This window comes from Cygnus atratus, unplaced genomic scaffold, assembly GCF_013377495.2.
Source record: "Cygnus atratus isolate AKBS03 ecotype Queensland, Australia unplaced genomic scaffold, CAtr_DNAZoo_HiC_assembly HiC_scaffold_81, whole genome shotgun sequence".
In the NCBI taxonomy this organism is placed as follows: Eukaryota; Metazoa; Chordata; class Aves; order Anseriformes; family Anatidae; genus Cygnus; species Cygnus atratus.
Window position 1 is genome coordinate 45,659 of NW_026110206.1, and position 22,878 is coordinate 68,536.

General features: G+C 56.4%; 2 protein-coding genes and 1 pseudogene across 2 annotated transcripts; all 3 read left to right on the forward strand.

The window, feature by feature from the left end:
• Window positions 1-316: 316 nt before the first annotated feature.
• On the forward strand, window positions 317-3,603 carry LOC118254396 (protocadherin alpha-2-like; annotated as a pseudogene).
• Window positions 3,604-9,466: 5,863 nt separating this feature from the next.
• On the forward strand, window positions 9,467-11,991 carry LOC118254395 (protocadherin alpha-2-like). The gene is given in 2 exon segments (XM_050717006.1): window positions 9,467-9,994; window positions 9,997-11,991. Coding segments are annotated over 2 exon segments (2,523 nt in total).
• A 6,699-nt stretch (window positions 11,992-18,690) lies between these two features.
• On the forward strand, window positions 18,691-21,174 carry LOC118254551 (protocadherin alpha-2-like; the record flags this gene model as incomplete). The annotated part of the gene is made up of 1 exon (XM_035559864.1): window positions 18,691-21,174. A coding segment is annotated over exon 1 (2,484 nt), but the record flags the coding sequence as incomplete, so codon positions are not given.
• Between the last annotated feature and the right edge of the window lie 1,704 nt (window positions 21,175-22,878).

Genomic DNA, 22,878 nt, shown 5'->3' on the forward strand with positions numbered 1-22,878 from the left:
CTGCTGTCTCGGCCCGTGCTGGGCTCGATTGGCGGCGCCGTCGCCGCGGTGTGTCCCGCGAGTGCCGGGGGTGTCCCGCGAGGCGGGGGCGGTTGTCGCTGCCGTTGCTGGCGGCGGCGGGCGCGAGTGAGGCGGCGGAGCACACGGTGTCGCTGCAGGCTCAGGAACGGCGCGGGAGCGGCGGGAGGGCGGCTCCGCCCCGGGGCGGCGGGAAGGGCGGCTGTGCGCGCGGGGGGAGCGGCGCGGGGCGGGCAGGAGAGCGGCGGCGGCGGCGGCGGCGGGAGCCCGTGCGGGGCGCGGGCGGCGGCGGGCGGCCATGTCGGTGTGCGTGCGGGCCGTGGTGCGGGGGCTGGTGCTGCTGCAGGCGGCCTGGCGACTGGGCGGCGGGCAGGTGCGCTACTCGGTGCCGGAGGAAGCCAAGGGCGGCACGGTGGTGGGGCGGGCTGGCGCAGGACCTGGGCCTGGAGGCGGGCGAGGCGGAGGCGCGGCGGCTGCGGCTGGTGTCGCAGGGCCGGCGGGCGAGCGTGGAGGTGAGCGGGGCGAGCGGGCGCTGGTGGTGAGCTCGCGGCTGGACCGGGAGGAGCTGTGCGGGAAGAGCGCGCCTGCGCCCTGCGCCTGGAGGTGCTGCTGGAGCGGCCGCTGCGCGTCTTCCACGTGGAGGTGGAGGTCACCGACATCAACGACAATGCCCCGCTCTTCCCCGCCGCACCAAAAACCTCAGCATCGCGGAGCTGTCGCTCTGCCGGGGTCCCGCTTTCCGCTGGAGGGCGCGTCGGATGCGGATATCGGAGCAACAGCGCAGCTCTCCTATACCCTCAGCCCCAGCGAGCACTTCGCTCTCGATATGAAATCTTCGGATGAAAATATGAAGTCGCTGTTCCTGGTGCTGACGAAAGGTCTGGGACCGCGAGTCTCTGGCCGAGCACCGTCTGGTGCTGACGGCGAGTGATGGGGGCAGACCGTCGCTGACGGGCACGGTGGAGCTGGTGATGTCGGTGCTGGATGCGAACGACAACGCGCCCCAGTTCAACCAGTCGGTGTATAAAGTGGCGTCTGCCAGAGAACTCGGCGGAGGGGACGTTGGTGGCGCACGTGGGTGCCACAGACCCGACGAGGGAATTAATCACGAATTTTCCTTCAGCATCGTCAGTTCAGTTCCTGCTGCCAAGAGTAGATTGTCTTTTGGCATTGATCCGCAGACCGGGGAGATCCGTCTCCAGGGCACTCTGGACTTTTGAAGAAGTGCGCGTCCACGAATTACAAATCGAAGCGAGAGACAAGGGCGTTCCGCCGTTGTCAGGGCACTGCAGCGTGATGCTGGAGGTGTCGGACGTGACCGACAACGCGCCCGAGGTGTGGGTGACGTCGCTGTCGGTGCCGGTGCCGAGGACGCGTCGTTGGGACGGTGGTGGCGCTGCTGAGCGTGTCGGACCGGGACTCGGGGTCGAACGGGCGGGTGCGGTGCGCGGTGTGGCCGCCGTCGCCGTTCGGGCTGGTGGCGACGTTCGCGGGATCGTACTCGCTGGTGCTGCGGGAGGCGCTGGACCGGGAGCGGGTGTCGGAGTACGAGGTGGAGGTGCGGGCGGAGGACGGCGGGGCGCCGCCGCTCGCGCGCCAGCCGCGGGCATGCGGGTGCCGGTTGTCGGACGTGTAACGACAACGCGCCGGCGTTCGCGCAGGCCGTGTACACGGTGCTGGCGCGGGAGAACAACGCGGCGGGCGCGGAGGCTGGCGCGGCTGTGGGCGCGGGACCCGGACGAGGCTGGCAACGGGCGCTGTGAGCTACTCGGTGGCGGGAGGGCGGCGCGGGCGCGGGGTCGGGGTCGGGGTCGGGGTCGGGGTCGGGGTCGGGGTGGCGTCCGGCCTCTCGTCCGAGCTACGTGTCGGTGGACGCGGAGAGCGGGCGGCTGTGGGCGCTGCAGCCCCCTGGACTACGAGGAGCTGCAGGTGCTCGCAGTTCGAGGTGCGGGCGGTGGGAGCGCGGGCGAGCCGCCGCTGTGCGGCAACGGCCACGGTGCAGCTCTTCGTGGTGGACGAGAACGACAACGCGCCGGCGCTTGCTCCCGCCTGCCGGCGGCGGGCCGGGGCCCTGGGCTGCGGGCGAGGCGTCGGCGTCGCGTCGGCTTCGGCCGCCGGGGTCGCTGTGGGCGTGGGCGGCGGGGGGGGCGCCGCGGGGCAGGTGGTGGCGAAGATCCGCGCGGTGGACGCGGGAACTCGGGCTACAAAACGCGTGGCTGCGCTACGAGCTGTGGGAGCCGCGGGGCAAGGGCCCGTTCCGCGTGGGGCTGTACAGCGACGAGGTGAGCACGGCGCGGGCGCTGGAGGAGGCGACGGCCCGCGGCAGGCGGCTGCTGATCGTTGGTGCGGGACCACGGGGAGCCGTCGCGCTCGGCCACGGCCACGCTGAGCGTGTCGCTGGTGGAGGCGCCGAGGCTGGCGCTGGCGGCGGCGGGGGCGGTTGTCGGCGGGGGCGGGGCTTGCGGCCGGGCGGCGGGCGCGGAGGGCGGGCGGCATCGGCGGCGGCGGCGGCGGCGGCGGCGGCGGCGACGAACGTGTGGCTGGTGGTGCGCCATCTTGCGCGGTGTCGAGCCTGTTCCTGCTGGCCGGTGGTGCTGTACGGGCGTCGCGCTGGGCGGCCGCGGGCGGCCGGTGCTGTCGGGGCCCGGTCCGGCGGACGCTGGTGTGCGCCAGCGAGGTGGGCAGCTGTCGTACTCGCAGCCGCCCAGAGCCGGAGCCTGTGCGTGGCGGACGGCGCGGGCAAGAGCGACCTGATGGTTTTCAGCCCCAACTGCCCGCCGCCGCCCGGCCCGCGCGAAGGAGACGCCGCAGGAGCCGCCCGCTCTCCTGGACACGGTCAGTGCCACTCGCCCTCCTCCTTGCCCCTTAATCTTTCTCCCTTTTCCTTGCTTCTTTAAAATCTTTTCCTCGCTCTCTTCTGCTCCTTCCTCGTTCCTGCTCCCGCCCGCCCCCCTCAAAGCGGTTGTGGCAGCCGGGCACAGTACCCAGTCCCGCGACCGCTCGGTTTCTCGTCAGGTGCTCAAGCTGCGAGTTCTGACAGCGCTGTGGCCTGGGTCTGTGCCCCAGCGCGGGTCCTGCAAGGGCTGTTGTGCTTGGAGCCCCGCTCCTGCTGCCAGGACAGGGCCCTTCTGGAAACCTCTCGTGCTGTACAGGGTCAGCTGTGAAGCCATTTCTTCATGCGTTATGTCTGATACCTATGGTACGTGAATATTGATGTCTTTCCTTCTCACACACTGTTACAAAGAGACATGGTGCAGGTGAGCACCGTTAGTGTCTGTTCAACTTGTTCTAGTTGTGGCCATGTATGCCAGGTCCTATTATTGTGCTACTGTCTGTAATCAGCTGATGATGGCATTGGCATCTCTGTAGTTGTGTCTCCAAGATCTCCTCATCTCCTGCTTTCGAACATCTTATTGAGGCTAGCTGTTCAGTATCTGAGTTTTTCTCACAGAGAATGAAATCAATGCCGATTTTCATTAGATCTGCCAGAACATGGTCTCTGCATGTCCTGTTGGTTACTGGTTTGAAGCATTTCTGCTCGAGAATGTTAAAGGACTGCAGGCAGAAGAGTCGATGTGGTGGTGACTGTGCAGCAGGCACTATTGAAAGCTATTTAAGTAGCTGAATGCAAGCCTGCTGTTGTCGATTTTTTGTGTATTGTTTTTCTTCTTGTTGAGAACTTTGTGTGTCTTTACTGTCCTGTCAAGAAGAGATGACGAAGGTGACACTTGGGTCTTTGGGCTTTTCTGACTGTGGATTTGTATTCCTCATTAGGGAAGTGGCATTTCACACAGAGCCCTGCTTAGAAGTTATTACAAAGAATCTGGCAGACATTGTTGATTTGGTATCATTGGAATTATTTGCATTTTTGTAGCTGTGATTGATGGGGAAGGGTCTGTGAAATCTGAAGCGATCCTTGGGGTGGGAAGGGAAAACGTAATCAGGTGGAGATGAATGTGGCCATGGCAGTGAATGGGACCTGGTCATTTCCTGATGTGAACCATGACTTGGAAAGGAAATCAAGACTGCGTTGCATGTCATAACACACGATGGAGAGATGCCTACTTGTGTTAAGAACACACATCTCAGTGGCAGATCATGGGTGCCTAAAGCAAATCCTGAGGCAGAATGTTGCCGGAGTGTTGCCAGGCAAGACCCTTTCCCAGACTCCAAGAGACACGATTTGAAGGTCTTCCTTAACTTGAGACGGTATGTGGTGTTGAAATGGTCTGGATGTCATTTGAGGTATACGCCTAGTGTGTATATTGCCTTTCATTAGTTGTGAATCCCTCTTTCTCCTCTGGGACGTGTTGAATGAGAAGGAAAGCTTCAGGCATCGCAGAGAAGTGGACCAGGAAGTGGAGGGCGTGATTACCTTGAGAGCAGGGATGTGTTGTCCTTGTGTGGAGGGCTGGAATTGCATTAGATGAGGTTGCAGAGGGCCTTGTCTTGTGCAGGGGAATCTTGTGTCTTGTGACAGTGAATATGTCAGGGGAAGGTATTTTGACTCCCTCCCTATCATGCTGTTGCATGGCTTCCGTGTAGAGTTGCAGTTGCTTGTGATCACCATGTCTCTGCTCTCTGCAAGCCATGCTTGTGTCCCCCATCTCTTTTATGCTCTTTGAAAATATACCGACTTTTTCACTCTCTTTACCACCAGAAAGTAGTTTGTAAAGGGAAAGATGCAGCTGAAACCATGTTATACTTTTTCCCTTTATGATTATGCACTAGTGTGCTTTGCAGTACAGAGGTAGAAGAGCACAGCCAGAGGTCAGGGCAAGAAAGAAACTGGTTTGATGCATCAGCCAAGGTGTTTTGTTTGAGGATGGCTTCAGAGGATCTGACTGTGCCAGTCGTATGCATTCTCTGGTGAATGGCCTCGCTTGTGTCCTTGGAGTGCTGGTAAATGTGGTGTGATTATTTCCTTGTGCCTAGCTCAAGTTCATTACAGCTGGATGCAGTTGGTGGGTTGTCTGATGCTCATGATACAGCAATGTTGGAGTCTGCTCCTTCACACACAGGCCTTGTAAAGAAACATGAGATAGGGGAGCACCTTTGATGTTTGTTCTACTCGTTCTTCTTCCATTCCATTGCTGTTGGTTTTATGGACTTACATTCCACTTATATGTAATCCCTGTATTATTATTTTATGTTTTTCTTTTTCAGTTTTCACATCTCTGTGACATGCATCCAGGAGGTCCTCAGTTCCTTGTTTGGAACATCTTACTGAGGCTAGTTTTTCAGTATCTGAGGTTTTCTCTGACAGAATAAAATCAATGCCGATTTTGCTTCGAGCTGTCATGACAAGAGCTCCACAAACACTGTGTTCTTTCTGTTGTGCAGCATTTACACCTGAGATTGCTGAGGGAGTGCAAGTACACAAAGGGTGATCATAGTGCTCCTGTAGGCACTATTCTTTGTCATTCAGTGTGCCCTTGAAACCTCCTCATGAAAATGTCGTTGGTTGGGTGGTTTGTGTTTTTTTTGTTGGGGACCTTGTGAAATCTTCTTGCTATGTGTGGTTCCAGAAGGATGCCTGAAACTGTAGAGCTGCTGGAGTTGTGATGTTGACACATTACTCAGAAATGCATTGCAGGGATGCACATGAAAGAATTGTGCTCTTGTCATTGCCTGATTGTGGCTTTTTTTTTGTTCCTGACCAGAGAAATGGATTGACATAACGGTGTCCTGATTTCATGTGCTTTTAACATTGGCTTCACAGCCACCTCCTCCAGAAAGCCCTAGAACTCTTCATTGAAAGAAGACGTAACACATACATGCATAGAGTTGATATTATCCATAAGAGTGCTTTGCTTGTCAACATACTGGGGTGTTCTTTCACAAAATGAAATGAGCACCTTTTGCATTTTGGGCTGTCACCACCATCACCTTTAGAAATTGTTGTCCTTCATTCACCTGTAATGTTTGCATCTGAGATTGTTGAAGCACAGAAAACTGGAATGGTCAACTGGCAGAGGGTGTGCTGGAGACAGTGTCTATGTGATTCTGTTTGTATGCTTCTCTGTGGTGCTTTCATTGATGAGAAGGTTCTGCAAGAGCTGGAATCAGCCTTGGGTTGTGGCGAGCAAGTGTGGTATCTGGTGGAGGTGAACATGTCAGTGGCACTGAGGAGGACCGGGCCATTCCTGATGTTCCAGTGGTGACCTGGTGATCTTGAGCAGGGTGATCTTGTGTTTGCCTGTCAACTTGTTGGAAGCTGATGTCTTCCTGGGGATGGTCCCCTTTTTGCAGTGGAAGTGAATGGCGGGGACCTTAAGGTACCTCATGTTGAAGGTGACACATGAACATCCGTGGTTCCCTTGCTGAGAGCAGGACGAACACTGCATTTAGATGAAGCTGGTCAGGGCCTCATTCTGTCAACGTCTGTCTCTCTCCAAGAAAGGCTATTTGTGTCAATCCCTGGCGCCAGTGTTCCAGGGCCTCCCAGGTTTTGTGTAGAGTATTGTTTTTGTTGGCACTTGGTTTTCCTTCATGTCCACTGTTCTGTACCATAGGCCAGCTTTTGCAGCAGTCTGGCATATGGCCTTTGACTCCTGTGTTCCTGAGCATGAGGAGTGGCTGCTCCATCAGAAGCTGCTGTAAAGTTGTCCATCAGGTCAGCTTTCTCTGTTTCCATCTGAGATTTGCTGAGCCAGTGCAAAGCCTTGAGAGTGCCATTTGTGCAGGGGGGAAGAGCCTGGACAGTTGTGGGAGAAGGTGAGGCTCTGCAGAGGGGTGATGCTCAGAGGTGTGGTTTGGAGCTGGATTGTTTCGGTGGGGTGGAGCAACATTCGGGTGTTGTGGCAGTGATTTTTTGAGTGGCACGGAGAATGGGTGGGCATTTTGCAATGGGCAGGATGATACTGAGTAGGAAATGAGCTTTGTGTGTGGGAAAAGGTGATGCTGGGTGGAAGCCAGAGTGTGGCATTGACCAAAAGTGGGGAGGAGGGGAAGAAGTGCTCGCCATGTTACGCTGTTGGCAAATCTTGTGTTTCAATGAGGTGGAATGGGATTCTTTGGTTTTCTTCTCTCCTGCGTGACAGCTTCCTGAGTGATAGCTGTGTGTCATGGAGCACCTCACACTCTCCCATGACTGGGGAGCTTTTGCTGAGCTTGATGTTTTCTGTACAGTCCAGCTTCCCTAGAAATCACTGAAGACTTTAAATGAGAATATCCCTTTTAAACCAATTCTCCATGCATGAATCTATTCCTTTTTCTGAGCAAGCCAACCACTGATTGCTGTTGGTAAGCTGTTCATATGCAAAAATTAGTGGTTTTGAGAGACAGATGTATGTATTTTTTTTTGCTGTTTAGTTGTGTTTCCTTTATGTTGGATGGACCTGAACATTGCCTGGGAATGCCTGTAGGTTTGGAGCCTTCTGGTGAATATGTGGACACACAACAAAACAGTTTCTCTCAGTGGCAACAGTTCCTTCCCTGGTGTCTGCCTGGAGTAACAAATAGAGGAAATTTCTAAGGAGACATGATGTGGTGGGTGTAATCTTTGTGGACTTTACTTCCCCCAGTCTGTGTATTTGCATAGTTGGTGTTGGTGGAGATGGTGGGTCTCTTGTAGCAGGGCTCATTCCAAAAGTGAATGAGTGTATGGGAGCAGTGTGTGGTGTCAATGATTTCAGAGGTGTCCCACATCTGAAGGAAATTTTTCCATCCAGCTTCCCTAGAAATCTCTGATAACTTTCATTAACGTTGTTCTTTATAAGGCAATTCTCCTGTCATGGAAATGCTTCTTTTTCTAAACAAGCAAGCACTGATCCTACAGGTTAGTGGATCGTACTCAGAGAAGGATGTGTTGAAGCGAGCAATGCATGGCTTTTTGCTATTTAAACTGCAATATCATTATGTTGGATGGACGGAACGTAGCTGTGTAATGGCTGTAGATTTGGAGCAACAGAGCACCGCTGCCTGCTCTTGTTCCTCTCCTGTTGCTTTCCATCTCAGTGTGAGCAGGCAGCAGGACAGTCATGAAAGGTTGCAGTTTGTAAAAGTAAGTGAAAGGACTCACCTGAGCTGTATGGAGGTCTTGGAGACTGTTTGCAGTTGGCATCCACGTCCTCTGGTGTGCAGTGGCTCATCAGAGAAATTTCCGGGGGGACATGGTCCTCCTGAGTGCTAAGGGATGCTGTACAAAGCAGAATGGAAGGCGGTGACGAAGAGGAAGAAGACGTCTTGCTTCAGAGCATTTCTGAGCTAGATTGGAAGAGTGGTGCAGGCATTTGGAAAGCATTTTGATAAAGGAGGAAAAAAAATGAAGAGGAGGAAGAAGAAAAGGAAAAGGAAAGAGGAGAGGAAGAGAAGCAGATGGATAGAAGGAGTGAATGAAAGAAAGGAAACATGAAGAAACGTACGATGAATGAAAGAAGTAAGAAAAAAGGAAAGAAGGAACTGAAAGGATGAAAGAAATAAAAGGAAAGAAGGAACTGAAAGGATGAAAGAAATTAAAAGGAAAGAAGGCACTGAAAGGATGAAACAAGAAACAGGAAGAGAGGTAGAGAACAAATGAAGAAAAAATCTAAGAGAAAGAAAGAAAAGAAAAGAAAAGAAAGAAGAAAGAAAGAAAGAAAGAAGAAAAGGAAAGAAAGAAGAGAAAGAAAGAAGGAAGACATCGAGAAGAATGCAAGCAAGCAAGAAGCAAGGAAGAAGCAAGCAAGAACCAAGCAAGAACCAAGCAAGAAAAGAATGGAAGAGAAACAAAGGAGAAAAGCGCCAGGGAAGGAGGGAAAGAAAGGAATGAAAGAAGTGAAAAGAAAATTTAGTAAAGGAAATTTAGGAAAATTAGGAATATTTAGAAAATATAGGAAATTTAGGAAAAGAAGGAAATTTAGGAAATGGACGGGAAGGAAGCAGAGAAGAAAAGATGGAAGGAGGAAAGAAGTGAAAGAAGAGAAAGAATGAAAATAGACGTCCAGAAGAATGTAGGCAAAGTAAGAAAGCAAGCAGGAAGCAAGCAAGACAGAGAATGGAGGAGAAGGAAGGGAGAAGAGAGACGGGAAAGGAAGCAAGTGAGGAAGAGGAGCGTGTGTCGGCGTGGTGCGTGCAGGGCTGGGAGCCGGTCGGTGTGCGGGGAGCGTCGTCTGGAGCGCAGCGCTGCGGGGCTGTTGCCCCCTCGTTAGCGCTGCTGTCTCGGCCCAGTGCTGGGCTCGTGTCGGCGCCGTCGCCGCGGTGTGTCCCGCGAGTGCCGGGGGTGTCCCGCGAGGCGGGGGCGGTGTCGCTGCCGTGCTGGCGGCGGCGGGGCGCGAGTGAGGCGGCGGAGCACACGGTGTCGCTGCAGGCTCAGGAACGGCGCGGGAGCGGCGGGAGGGCGGCTCCGCCCCGGGGCGGCGGGAAGGGCGGCTGTGCGCGCGGGGGGAGCGGCGCGGGGCGGGCAGGAGAGCGGCGGCGGCGGCGGCGGCGGGAGCCGTGCGGGGCGCGGGCGGCGGCGGCGGCGGCCATGTCGGTGTGCGTGCGGGCCGTGGTGCGGGTGCTGGTGCTGCAGGCGGCCTGGGCGCTGGGCGGCGGGCAGGTGCGCTACTCGGTGCCGGAGGAAGCCAAGGGCGGCACGGTGGTGGGGCGGCTGGCGCAGGACCTGGGCCTGGAGGCGGGCGAGGCGGAGGCGCGGCGGCTGCGGCTGGTGTCGCAGGGCCGGCGGGAGAGCGTGGAGGTGAGCGGGGCGAGCGGGGCGCTGGTGGTGAGCTCGCGGCTGGACCGGGAGGAGCTGTGCGGGAAGAGCGCGCCCTGCGCCCTGCGCCTGGAGGTGCTGCTGGAGCGGCCGCTGCGCGTCTTCCACGTGGAGGTGGAGGTCACCGACATCAACGACAATGCCCCGCTCTTCCCCGCCGCCACCAAAAACCTCAGCATCCGGAATTCGATGCCGGGGTCCCGCTTTCCGCTGGAGGGCGCGTCGGATGCGGATATCGGAGCCAACGCGCAGCTCTCCTATACCCTCAGCCCCAGCGAGCACTTCGCTCTGGAATTACAAAAAGAAATGAACGGAATATCATTCCTTATCTTGTATTAAAGAAATCTCTGGACCGCGAGTCTCTGGCCGAGCACCGTCTGTTGCTGACGGCGAGTGACGGGGGCAGGCCGTCGCTAACGGGCACGGTGGAGCTGGTGGTGTCGGTGCTGGATGCGAACGACAACGCGCCCCAGTTCAACCAGTCGGTGTATAAAGTGCAGGTACTGGAGAGCGCAGAGGAGGGGACACTGTTGGCGCGGGTGTGTGCCACAGACCCGGACGAGGGAAGTAACAGTGAAGTGACCTACAGCGCAAGCAACTTTATTCCCCTGAGTGGAAGAGATCTCATTTCCGTTAATGCGCAGACGGGCGAGATCCGACTCGTCGGTCCTCTGGACTTTGAAGAAGTCAGTGTATTTGACTTTCGCATTGAGGCGAGAGACAAGGGGACGCCCCCGTTATCAGGGCACTGCAGCGTGGAGCTGGAGGTGTTGGACGTGAACGACAACGCGCCCGAGGTGTGGGTGACGTCGCTGTCGGTGCCGGTGGCCGAGGACGCGTCGTTGGGGACGGTGGTGGCGCTGCTGAGCGTGTCGGACCGGGACTCGGGGTCGAACGGGCGGGTGCGGTGCGCGGTGTGGCCGCCGTCGCCGTTCGGGCTGGTGGCGACGTTCGCGGGCTCGTACTCGCTGGTGCTGCGGGAGGCGCTGGACCGGGAGCGGGTGTCGGAGTACGAGGTGGAGGTGCGGGCGGAGGACGGCGGGGCGCCGCCGCTGCGCGCCAGCCGCGGGCTGCGGGTGCCGGTGTCGGACGTGAACGACAACGCGCCGGCGTTCGCGCAGGCCGTGTACACGGTGCTGGCGCGGGAGAACAACGCGGCGGGCGCGGAGCTGGCGCGGCTGTGGGCGGGGGACCCGGACGAGGCGGGCAACGGGCGCGTGAGCTACTCGGTGGCGGAGGGCGGCGCGGGCGCGGGGTCGGGGTCGGGGTCGGGGTCGGGGTCGGGGTCGGGGTGGCGTCCGGCGTCGAGCTACGTGTCGGTGGACGCGGAGAGCGGGCGGCTGTGGGCGCTGCAGCCCCTGGACTACGAGGAGCTGCAGGTGCTGCAGTTCGAGGTGCGGGCGGTGGACGCGGGCGAGCCGCCGCTGTGCGGCAACGCCACGGTGCAGCTCTTCGTGGTGGACGAGAACGACAACGCGCCGGCGCTGCTCCCGCCCGCCGGCGGCGGGCCGGGGCCCTGGGCTGCGGGCGAGGCGTCGGCGTCGGCTTTGGCGCCGGGGTCGCTGTGGGCGTGGGCGGCGTGGGGGGCGCCGGCGGGGCAGGTGGTGGCGAAGATCCGCGCGGTGGACGCGGACTCGGGCTACAACGCGTGGCTGCGCTACGAGCTGTGGGAGCCGCGGGGCAAGGGCCCGTTCCGCGTGGGGCTGTACAGCGGCGAGGTGAGCACGGCGCGGGCGCTGGAGGAGGCGGACGGCCCGCGGCAGCGGCTGCTGATCGTGGTGCGGGACCACGGGGAGCCGTCGCGCTCGGCCACGGCCACGCTGAGCGTGTCGCTGGTGGAGGGCGCCGAGGCGGCGCTGGCGGCGGCGGGGGCGGTGTCGGCGGGGGCGGGGCTGCGGCCGGCGGCGGGCGCGGAGGGCGGCGCGGCGGCGGCGGCGGCGGCGGCGGCGGCGGCGGCGGCGACGAACGTGTGGCTGGTGGTGGCCATCTGCGCGGTGTCGAGCCTGTTCCTGCTGGCGGTGGTGCTGTACGGGGCGTCGCGCTGGGCGCCGCGGGCGGCCGTGCTGTCGGGGCCCGGTCCGGCGACGCTGGTGTGCGCCAGCGAGGTGGGCAGCTGGTCGTACTCGCAGCGCCAGAGCCGGAGCCTGTGCGTGGCGGACGGCGCGGGCAAGAGCGACCTGATGGTTTTCAGCCCCAACTGCCCGCCGCCGCCCGGCCCCGCGCCGAAGGAGACGCCGCAGGAGCCGCCCGCTCTCCTGGACACGGTCAGTGCCACTTGCCCTCCTCTCGACCCTTAATCTTGCCCTCTTCCTCCCCCTCATCTTCTCCCTCTTCATTGCCCGTGTCCTCTCTCTTTAGTCTTTCCCTCTTCCTCTCCCTTACCTTCCCCGTCCCCGCTCCTAGCCATCCCCTCGGAAGCGGTTGTGGCAGGTGGGCGCCGTCCCCGGGCCCGCAGCCGCTTGGTGCTCGTCAGGTGCTCGAGCTGTGAGTGCTGACAGCTCTGTGGCCTGGGTCTGTGCCCCAGCGTGGGGCCTGTCAAGGGCTGGTGTACTTGGATCCCCCCTCCTGCTGCCAGGACAGGGCCCTTCTGGAAACCTCTCGTGCTGTACAGGGTCAGCTGTGAAATCTTCTCTCCGTGCGTAATGGTGGAAAGTCATTGTCATGTCTGATACCTATGGTTCCTTAATATTGGTGTCTTATTTCTTCTCACACAGTTACAAATGGTACACAGGGCCGGTGAGCACCGTTGGTGTCTGTTCAACTTGTTCTAGTTGTGGCCATGTATGCCTGTGCCTATTATTGTGCTGAGACAGTGTATTACTGTCTGTAATCAGCTGATGGTGACTTTTGCATCTTTGTCTTTGTATCTCGAAGATCTCCTCATCTCTTGCTTTGGGACATCTTATTGAAACCAGCTGTTCAGTATCTGAGTTTTTCTCACAGCGAATGAAATCAATGCCAAATTTCATTAGAGCTGTCACGACGTGGCCTCTGCAAGTCCTGTTGGTCACTGGTTTGTAGCATTTCTGCTTGAGACTGTTGAAGGACTGCAAGCCAGGAAGAGTCTGTGGTGGTGACTGTCCATCAGGCACTGTTGAAAGCCCTTTAAGTAGCTGAATGACAAGCCTGCTATTGTCATTGTGCTCTGTTTTGTTTCTGTTCTTGTTGAGAACTTTGTGTGTTTTGATTGTCCTGTCAAGAAGAAATGACGAAGGTGACACTTGGGTCTTTGGGCTTTTCTGACTGTGGATTTGTATTCCTTGTCAGGGAAGTGGCATGTCACACAGAGCCCTGCTTAGAAGTTGTTACAAAGAGTCTGCCAGACATGGTGGATTTAGTTCCATTGGAATATTTTTCATTTTTTGTAGCTGTGATTGATGGGAAGGGTCTGTGAAAGCTGGAGTGATCCTTGGGGTGGGAAGGGAAATCATGTAATCAGGTGGAGATGAATGTGGCCATGGCAGTGAATGGGACCTGGCCATTTCTTGATGTGAGCGATGAACTTGAAAAGGATCTGCATTGCATGCCATAACAGAAGAAGAAGAGATGCGTACTTGTGTTAAGAACACGTCCCAGAATGGTGGATCATGGGTGTCTAAAGCAAAGCCTGAGGCAGAACCGTCCCAGAGTGTTGCTGTGGAAGACCCTTTCCCAAGCTCCAAGAGACACGATTTGAAGGTCTTCCTTAACTTGAGACAATATGTGGTGTTGAAATGGTGTGGATGTCGTTTGAGGCAAATTGCCTTTCATCAGCTGTGAATCCCTCTTTCTCCTCTGGGACGTGTTGAATGAGAAGGAAAAACTTCAGGCATTGCAGAGAAGTGGACCAGGAAGTGGGCGGGGTGATTTCCCTCGAAGCAGGGATGTGTTGTCCTTGTGTGGAGGCCTGGAGTTGCGTTAGATGAGATTGCAGAGGGCCTTGTCTTGTGCGGGTCAGAATATGTCAGAGGAAGGTATTTTGACTCCCTCCCTATCCTTCTGTTGCATGGATTCTGTGTAGCGTTGCAGTTGCTTGTGATCACCATGTCTCCGCTCTCTGCAAGCCATGCTTGTGTCCCCCATCTCTTTTTATGCTCTTTGAAAATATACCGACTTTTTCACTCTCTTTACCACCAGAAAGTAGTTTGTAAAAGGAAAGATGCATCTGAAACCATGTTATACTTTTTCCCTTTATGAGTATGCCAGTAGTGTTCTCTGCAGTACAGAGGTAGAAGAGCACAGCCAGAGGTCAGGGCAAGAAAGAAGCCGGTTTGATGCATGAGCCAAGGTGTTTTGTTTGAGGATGGCTTCAGAGGATCTGACTGTGCCAGTCGTATGCATTCTGCGGTGACTGGCGTCGGTTGTGTCCTTGGAGTGCTGGTAAATGTGGTGTGATTGTTTTCTTGTGCCCAGCTCATGCTCATTACAGCTGGATGCAGTTGGTGGGGTGTGTGATGCTCATGACACAGCGATGTTGGAGTCTTCCTCCTTCTCACAGAGAGCTGGTAATGGAACATGATATTGCTTTGGTGTTTGTTCTAGTATTTTTTCTTGCATTGCATTGGTGTTTGTTTTATGGACTTCATGTGTGTAAGCACCTTTTGATGTATTTTTTTTAACTTTCGCATCTCTGTTTGCCCATATCCAAGAGCTCCTCAGCTCCTGGTTTAGAATTTCGTTCCTGGAGTTCCTATTTTCCAGGGTGCAGGATAGAATATGCGAGAGGACAACGAGGACAAGAGGCCTTACACACTGCGCTCATTGGCTCAGAATATCCAGAAATTCAGCTGTGATCCCTTTGTGAGCATGAGAGGCTACATGTTATTTATGCCACCACATGTCTGTCTTGCTCTGTGTGTTTGGAGGCTTCACCTGGTGTTTTCCCTGTGTATCCCCTTCCTGCATGTAGAGGAAGTTCAAGTAATCTGAAAGCACAGCAGCATGGTTTATGTGGGAACCTGGGACCTGGGAGGCATCCAAGCAAGTGACTGTTGACAGCAAGGCCATGTGTGAAGAAAGATGAGCTTCCTGAGGGCCCTCTGTAATTGAGTTCTGCATGTCCTCACTCCCTGTTGTTATGATGTTCCTGCTTGTGAAAACATCTGCCATAGGTGCCTTTAATCATGTCTGCCTGAACGTTGAGCTTTTCCAACTAATGATGTTTCTGCTTGAGAAGACCTCCCTGAGATCTTTCCTCTGCTCATATTCTTGGGAGGGACAGGAAGAAGTGCTGTCTGTATTCTCAGTGTTATCCAGACCTTGTGTTCCAATGAAGTGGAATGGGATCCTTTGGTTTTCTTCTGTCCTGTAACAAAAATGTCCCACTCCCTCCTCTGCTATTTTTCTTCTCTCACACTGGAAATATGTTGGTAACGGTAGATGAGATGTAGTCTGCTGAGTTGTGGCTGCTGCCAGAGAGCAGACACTTGGGCAGTTGGCTGTGAGTGTGGGTGCTGGTTTAGAGCGGAGGTTGTCCTTACGAGAATGTCATTGGCTTTCAGGTCTGCCTCTTGCTTCTCATGTGATAGCTGTGTGGCAGGGAGCACTGCTCACTCTCCCATGATTGAGGAGCTTTTGCAAAGCTTGATGATTTCTGTTCTGTCCAGTTTCCCTAGACATCACTGATAACTTCGAATGAGAATATCTATTTTAAACCCATTCTGCATCCATGAATCTATTTCATTTTCTTGACAGAAAACCACCGAACTACTGGGAAGACATTTATATGCACTTGTGATGTTGGTTGATTGCTCAGAAATGTGTTCCAGGGAGGCACATGAAACAATTCTGCTCTCGTCTTTGTCTGCTTGTAGCCTTATTTTTCTGGCTAGAGAAACGGTTTAACATATGGTGTCCAATTTGCTGTGATCCATTGGCATTCACAGCCACCCCCTTCAGAAGCCCCAGAACTCTTCATTGAAATAAGACGTAACACATACATGCATAGAGTTGATGTTATCCATAAGAGTGCTTTGCTTGTCAACATCTGGGGTGTTCTTTCACAAAATGAAATGAGCACCCATTGCCTTTTGGGCTGTCACACCATCACCTTTATAAACCGTGTTCCTCATCCCCCTGTAATGTTTGCATCTGAGATTGTTGAAGCACAGAAAACTGGAAGGGTCAACTGCAGAGGGTGTGTTGGAGACAGTGTCTATGTGATTCTGTTTGTATGCTTCTCTGTGGTGCTTTCATTGATGGGAAGGTTCTGCAAAAGCTGGAGTCAGCTTTGGGGTGTGGCGAGCAAGTGTGGTATCTGGTGGAGGTGAACATGTCAGTGGCACTGAGCAGGACTGAGCCATTTTGGATGTTCCCAGGGTGAACTTGGTCAGGGCGATCTTGCCTTGTGTTTGGTGGTAACTTGTTGGAAGCTGATGTTTTCCTGGGACGACCTCCCTTTTTGCAGTGGAAGTGAATGGTGGGGACCTTAAGGTACCTCGTGCTGAAGGTGACATGTGGACATCCGTGGTTCCCTTGCTGAGAGCAGGACGAACACTGCATTTCGATGAGGCTGGTCAGGGCCTCATCCCGTCGAGGTCTGTCTGTCTCCAAGGAAGGCTATTTGTTTCAATTCCTAGCCCAGTGTTCCAGGGCCTCCCCAGGTTCTACGTAGAGTTTTGTTGTTGTCTGCCCACTTGGTTTTCCTTCATGTCACTCTTCTGTACCACAGGCCTGGCTTTGCAGCAGTCTGGCAGATGGCCTTTGACTCCTGTGTTCCTGAGCATGAGGAGTGGCTGCTCCATCAGAAGCTGCTGTAAATGTTGTCCATCGGTCCAGCTTTCTCCGTTTCCATCTGAGATTGCTGAGCCAGTGCAAAGCCTTGAGAGTGCCGTTTGTGCAGGGGGGGAGATCCTGGCAGTTGTGGGAGAAGGTGAGGCTTTGCAGAGGGTGATGCTCAGAGGTGGGTTTGGAGCTGGATTGTGTCGGTGGGGTGGAGCATCGTTCATGTGTTGTAGCAGTGATTTTGTGAGTGGCACAGAGAAGGGGCAGGCATTTTGCACTGAGCAGGATGATACTGAGTAGGAAATGGGCCTTGCGTGTGGGAAACAGTGATGCTGGGTGGAAGCCGGAGTGTGGCATTGACCAAGAAGTGGGGAGGAGGGGAAGAAGTGCTCTCCGTGTTTACGCTGTTGGCAAATCTTTTGCTACAGCGAGGTGGAATGGGATTCTTTGGTTTTCTTCTCTCCTGCGTGACAGCTTCCCGTGTGATAGCTGCGTGCCAGAGAGCACCACAAACTCTCCCATGACAGGGGAGCTTTTGCATAGCTTGATGTTTTCTGTACAGTCCAGCTTCCCTAGAAACACTGAAGATATTGTAAGAATGAAAGATGAAATTGACAGAATGAAAGAAGGTACAAGAAAGAAGGAAGTAAGGAACAGAAAGAATGAAAGCAGAAAAAGATTGAATGAAATAAAACACATAAGAAAAGAATTAAGAGCTAAATTGAAAGAAGTTTCAGAGAGAATGAAAGAAGTGAAAGAAGGAAAAGGAGGAAAGAAGGAAAGAAGTATGCATGCAGAAGAAAGCATGCAAAAGAAAAATGCATGCAGAAGAATGTACGCAAGAAAGAAGCAAGCTGGAAAGCAAGCAAGACAGAGAATGCAGGAGAAAGAAAAGAGGAGTGAGATGAGAAATAAAAGAAGGAAGCAAACAAGCAAGCAGGAGCCTCTGTCCACGTGGTGTGTGCAGGGCTGGAAGCCGGTCGGTGTGTGGGGAGTGCTGGTTGCAGTGCACTGAAAGGGAGTGAAAGACTCACCTCAGCTGTATGGAACCTGTTTGCAGCGGGCATCCAGGTCCTCTGGTCAGCAGTGGCTCATCTAGAGTAATTCCCAGGGGGACATGTTCCTCCTAAGTGCTAATTGATTTGTGCAGAGCTGAATGGAAGGCGGTGAGGAAGAGGTCTTGCCTCAGAGCATGTCCAAGTTTGACTGGAAGAGTGGTGCAGGCATTTGGAAAGCATTTTGCTAAAGCAGGAAAAGAAAATAAAGAGGAGAAAGACGAAAAGGAAAAGTTAAGAGAAGAGGAAGAGAAGCAGGTGGATAGAAGGACTGAAGAAAAGAAAGAAGCATGAAGAAACTGCAGGATGAATGAAAGAAGAGAAAAGGAATGAAGAAACTGAAAGGCTGAAAGAAGTAAGAGAAAGGAAAGACGTCACTGCAAGGATGAAAGAAGGAACTGGGAGACAGGTAGAGAACGAATGAAGAAAGAATCTGTGAGAAAGAAAGAAGGAACGAAGACATCGAGAAGAATGCAGATGAGCAAGAAGCAAGGAAGGAGCAAGCAAGAAGGAGGGAAGACAGAGAATGGAAGAGAAACAAGGGAGGAAAGAGCCACAGAAGGATGGAAAAGAATGAATGAAAGAAGTGAAAACAAGGAAAATTAGGAAAAGAAGGAAAGGAAGGATGAAAAGAAGCAAAGACAGAAGGAGGAAAGAAGAGAATTGAAAGAAGAAAAGAAGGAAAGAAGAGAAAGAAGGAAAGATGTCCAGAAGAATGCAGACAAGCAAGAAAGCAAGCAGGAAAGCAAGCAAGACAGAGAATGGAGGAGAAGCAAAGGAGAAGAGAGACGGGAAAGGAAGCAAGCAAGCAAAGAAGCAAGGAGGAGCGTCCGTCGGCGTGGTGCGTGCAGGGCTGGGAGCCGGTCGGTGTGCGGGGAGCGCCGTCTGGAGCGCAGCGCTGCGGGGCTGTTGCCCCCTCGTTAGCGCTGCTGTCTCGGCCCGTGCTGGGCTCGGTGTCGGCGCCGTCGCCGCGGTGTGTCCCGCGAGTGCCGGGGGTGTCCCGCGAGGCGGGGCGGTGTCGCTGCCGTGCTGGCGGCGGCGGGCGCGAGTGAGGCGGCGGAGCACACGGTGTCGCTGCAGGCTCAGGAACGGCGCGGGAGCGGCGGGAGGGCGGCTCCGCCCCGGGGCGGCGGGAAGGGCGGCTGTGCGCGCGGGGGGAGCGGCGCGGGGCGGGCAGGAGAGCGGCGGCGGCGGCGGCGGCGGGAGCCGTGCGGGGCGCGGGCGGCGGCGGCGGCGGCCATGTCGGTGTGCGTGCGGGCCGTGGTGCGGGTGCTGGTGCTGCAGGCGGCCTGGGCGCTGGGCGGCGGGCAGGTGCGCTACTCGGTGCCGGAGGAAGCCAAGGGCGGCACGGTGGTGGGGCGGCTGGCGCAGGACCTGGGCCTGGAGGCGGGCGAGGCGGAGGCGCGGCGGCTGCGGCTGGTGTCGCAGGGCCGGCGGGCGAGCGTGGAGGTGAGCGGGGCGAGCGGGGCGCTGGTGGTGAGCTCGCGGCTGGACCGGGAGGAGCTGTGCGGGAAGAGCGCGCCCTGCGCCCTGCGCCTGGAGGTGCTGCTGGAGCGGCCGCTGCGCGTCTTCCACGTGGAGGTGGAGGTCACCGACATCAACGACAATGCCCCGCTCTTCCCCGCCGCCACCAAAAACCTCAGCATCGCGGAGCTGTCGCTGCCGGGGTCCCGCTTTCCGCTGGAGGGCGCGTCGGATGCGGATATCGGAGCCAACGCGCAGCTCTCCTATACCCTCAGCCCCAGCGAGCACTTCGCTCTGGATTTGCAGCGGAGTGAAGAACATCTTGAATCGCTGTTCCTGGTGCTGACGAAAGGTCTGGACCGCGAGTCGCTGGCCGAGCACCGTCTGGTGCTGACGGCGAGTGACGGGGGCAGACCGTCGCTGACGGGCACGGTGGAGCTGGTGGTGTCGGTGCTGGATGCGAACGACAACGCGCCCCAGTTCAACCAGTCGGTGTATAAAGTGCAGGTGCCGGAGAACGCGGCAGAGGGAACACTGGTGGCGCACGTGGGTGCCACAGACCCGGACGAGGGAATTAATCACGAATTCTTCTTCAGCATTGTCAGTTCAGTTCCTGCTGCCAAGAGAGATGTCTTTGGCGTTGATCCGCAGACCGGAGAGATCCGTCTCCAGGGCACTCTGGACTTTGAAGAAGTTCGCTTATACAAGTTACAAATCGAAGCGGGAGACAAGGGCGTTCCGCCATTGTCAGGGCACTGCAAGGTAGTGGTGGAGGTGTTGGACGTGAACGACAACGCGCCCGAGGTGTGGGTGACGTCGCTGTCGGTGCCGGTGGCCGAGGACGCGTCGTTGGGGACGGTGGTGGCGCTGCTGAGCGTGTCGGACCGGGACTCGGGGTCGAACGGGCGGGTGCGGTGCGCGGTGTGGCCGCCGTCGCCGTTCGGGCTGGTGGCGACGTTCGCGGGCTCGTACTCGCTGGTGCTGCGGGAGGCGCTGGACCGGGAGCGGGTGTCGGAGTACGAGGTGGAGGTGCGGGCGGAGGACGGCGGGGCGCCGCCGCTGCGCGCCAGCCGCGGGCTGCGGGTGCCGGTGTCGGACGTGAACGACAACGCGCCGGCGTTCGCGCAGGCCGTGTACACGGTGCTGGCGCGGGAGAACAACGCGGCGGGCGCGGAGCTGGCGCGGCTGTGGGCGCGGGACCCGGACGAGGCGGGCAACGGGCGCGTGAGCTACTCGGTGGCGGAGGGCGGCGCGGGCGCGGGGTCGGGGTCGGGGTGGCGTCCGGCGTCGAGCTACGTGTCGGTGGACGCGGAGAGCGGGCGGCTGTGGGCGCTGCAGCCCCTGGACTACGAGGAGCTGCAGGTGCTGCAGTTCGAGGTGCGGGCGGTGGACGCGGGCGAGCCGCCGCTGTGCGGCAACGCCACGGTGCAGCTCTTCGTGGTGGACGAGAACGACAACGCGCCGGCGCTGCTCCCGCCTGCCGGCGGCGGGCCGGGGCCCTGGGCTGCGGGCGAGGCGTCGGCGTCGGCGTCGGCTTCGGCGCCGGGGTCGCTGTGGGCGTGGGCGGCGTGGGGGGCGCCGGCGGGGCAGGTGGTGGCGAAGATCCGCGCGGTGGACGCGGACTCGGGCTACAACGCGTGGCTGCGCTACGAGCTGTGGGAGCCGCGGGGCAAGGGCCCGTTCCGCGTGGGGCTGTACAGCGGCGAGGTGAGCACGGCGCGGGCGCTGGAGGAGGCGGACGGCCCGCGGCAGCGGCTGCTGATCGTGGTGCGGGACCACGGGGAGCCGTCGCGCTCGGCCACGGCCACGCTGAGCGTGTCGCTGGTGGAGGGCGCCGAGGCGGCGCTGGCGGCGGCGGGGGCGGTGTCGGCGGGGGCGGGGCTGCGGCCGGCGGCGGGCGCGGAGGGCGGCGCGGCGGCGGCGGCGGCGGCGGCGGCGGCGACGAACGTGTGGCTGGTGGTGGCCATCTGCGCGGTGTCGAGCCTGTTCCTGCTGGCGGTGGTGCTGTACGGGGCGTCGCGCTGGGCGCCGCGGGCGGCCGTGCTGTCGGGGCCCGGTCCGGCGACGCTGGTGTGCGCCAGCGAGGTGGGCAGCTGGTCGTACTCGCAGCGCCAGAGCCGGAGCCTGTGCGTGGCGGACGGCGCGGGCAAGAGCGACCTGATGGTTTTCAGCCCCAACTGCCCGCCGCCGCCCGGCCCCGCGGCAGAAAACGGTTCTGCCGAGAAGGGACCTTCGCTCTCCCCATACTCTTCAGGCGCGGTAAGTTGCCCGTTGTGTTTTCACTTTTTTTCCCACTTCTTCTGTTCTGTTTTCCGATGATATTCCGCGGCAGGTTGGTCAGTAAAACGATGTGCTTGTGGAAGTAATTTTTCAAGGATTTTCATCACAACATGGCTTCTGCAAATCCTCTTGGTTACTGGTGTATAGCATTTCTGTTCGAGACTGTTGTAGGACTGCAGTCCAGGAAGAGTTGGTCTGGTGGTGACTGTGCAGCAGGCACTATTGAAAGCCCTTTAAGTAGCTGAATGCCGAGCCTACTGTTGATATTGTTTTGTGTTTTCTTCAGGTCCATTCTGGAAACCTCTTGTGTAGCTGGAAAACCAGAACACTCTTGGCCTCATGTTTTCTGATAAGTTATGCTGTGAAGTCTTCTATCCATGCAGGATGCTGTAGGCTATTGTAGTGACTGACACTGATGCCATGATGTTTGTGTCTCGCTCCTTCACCAACAGGGTTGTCATCTCTCAGAACGAAATCAATAGCCATTGATGTTAGCTGTTATTACATCTCTATTCGAAAGAGAGTTGGTCATGTGGCATGTCACACACTGGCCTGTTTTGATGTTCTTTCAGTGAATCTGGAAGTGAATCTGCAAGATGGTCCCTGTGCATATGGGACCATTGGCAGGGTTTTGCAGGTTTCAGATCTGTCATTGCTGGGAAGGGTCTGTGAAAGTTGGAGTGAGCATTGTGGTGAGAAGGGAAAGTGTATCATCTGGAGGAGGTGAATGTGGCAATGGCACTGAATGGGACCTGGCCTTATTCTGAAGTGAACCGTGACCTTTGGTGAGAAGTCCCACTGCTTCAGGGAAAAGGAAATCAATATTCTACATTGCATGCCACAACATAAGAAGGAGATGTCTACTTGTGTTGAAAACACATTCCAGAATGGGGGATTAAGGTCTTCTAAAGCAAATCGTGAGGCAGCATGGTCTCAGAGTGTTCCTGGGCAAGATCCTTTGCCAGGCTCCAAGAGACATGATTTGAAGGTCTTCCCTATCTTGAGAATAAAATCAATGCAGATTGTGCTTAGAGCTTTCACGACATGGATTCCACAAATGCTGCTTCTTACTGGTGTGCAGTATTTCCACCTGAGATTACTGAAGGACTAGATGGTATGAACAGTGGTGTTGGTCCTGTAGGCACTATTTTTTCTCATTCAGTTCATACTTGAAACCTGTGTAGTAAAAATTGTTTTATTGTTTGTTTGTTATTTGGTGGGTGGGGTGGTAATCTGCTAATTATGTTTTTTGAAGTTTTCCATCTGTGTTAGCATGCATCCAAGTGCTCCTCAGCTCCTGGTTTGGAAATACTGTCCTGGAGATCTGATTTCCCAGGGTGCAGGATAGAATATGCCAGAGGACAACATGGAGAAGAGGCCTGGCACACTGTGCTCATTGACCAGGAGCATCTCAGAACTCGCAGAAGTTAAGCTGTGAGCTCTTTCTGAGGATGAGAGTCAGCATGTTATTCATGCTTCCACATGCCTTCCTTGGTCTGTGTGTTTGGAGTCTTTGCCTGGTATTTTCCCTGGGGATCCCCTTCCTGCATATGGATGAAGCTTGAGTAAGCTGAGAGCATGGCAGCATGGTTTATGTAGAATGGAACCTGGGGGGCCTCCAAGCAAGTGACTGGGGACGTCAAGGCCATGTGTGAAGAACGATGAGCTTCCTCAGGGCCCTGT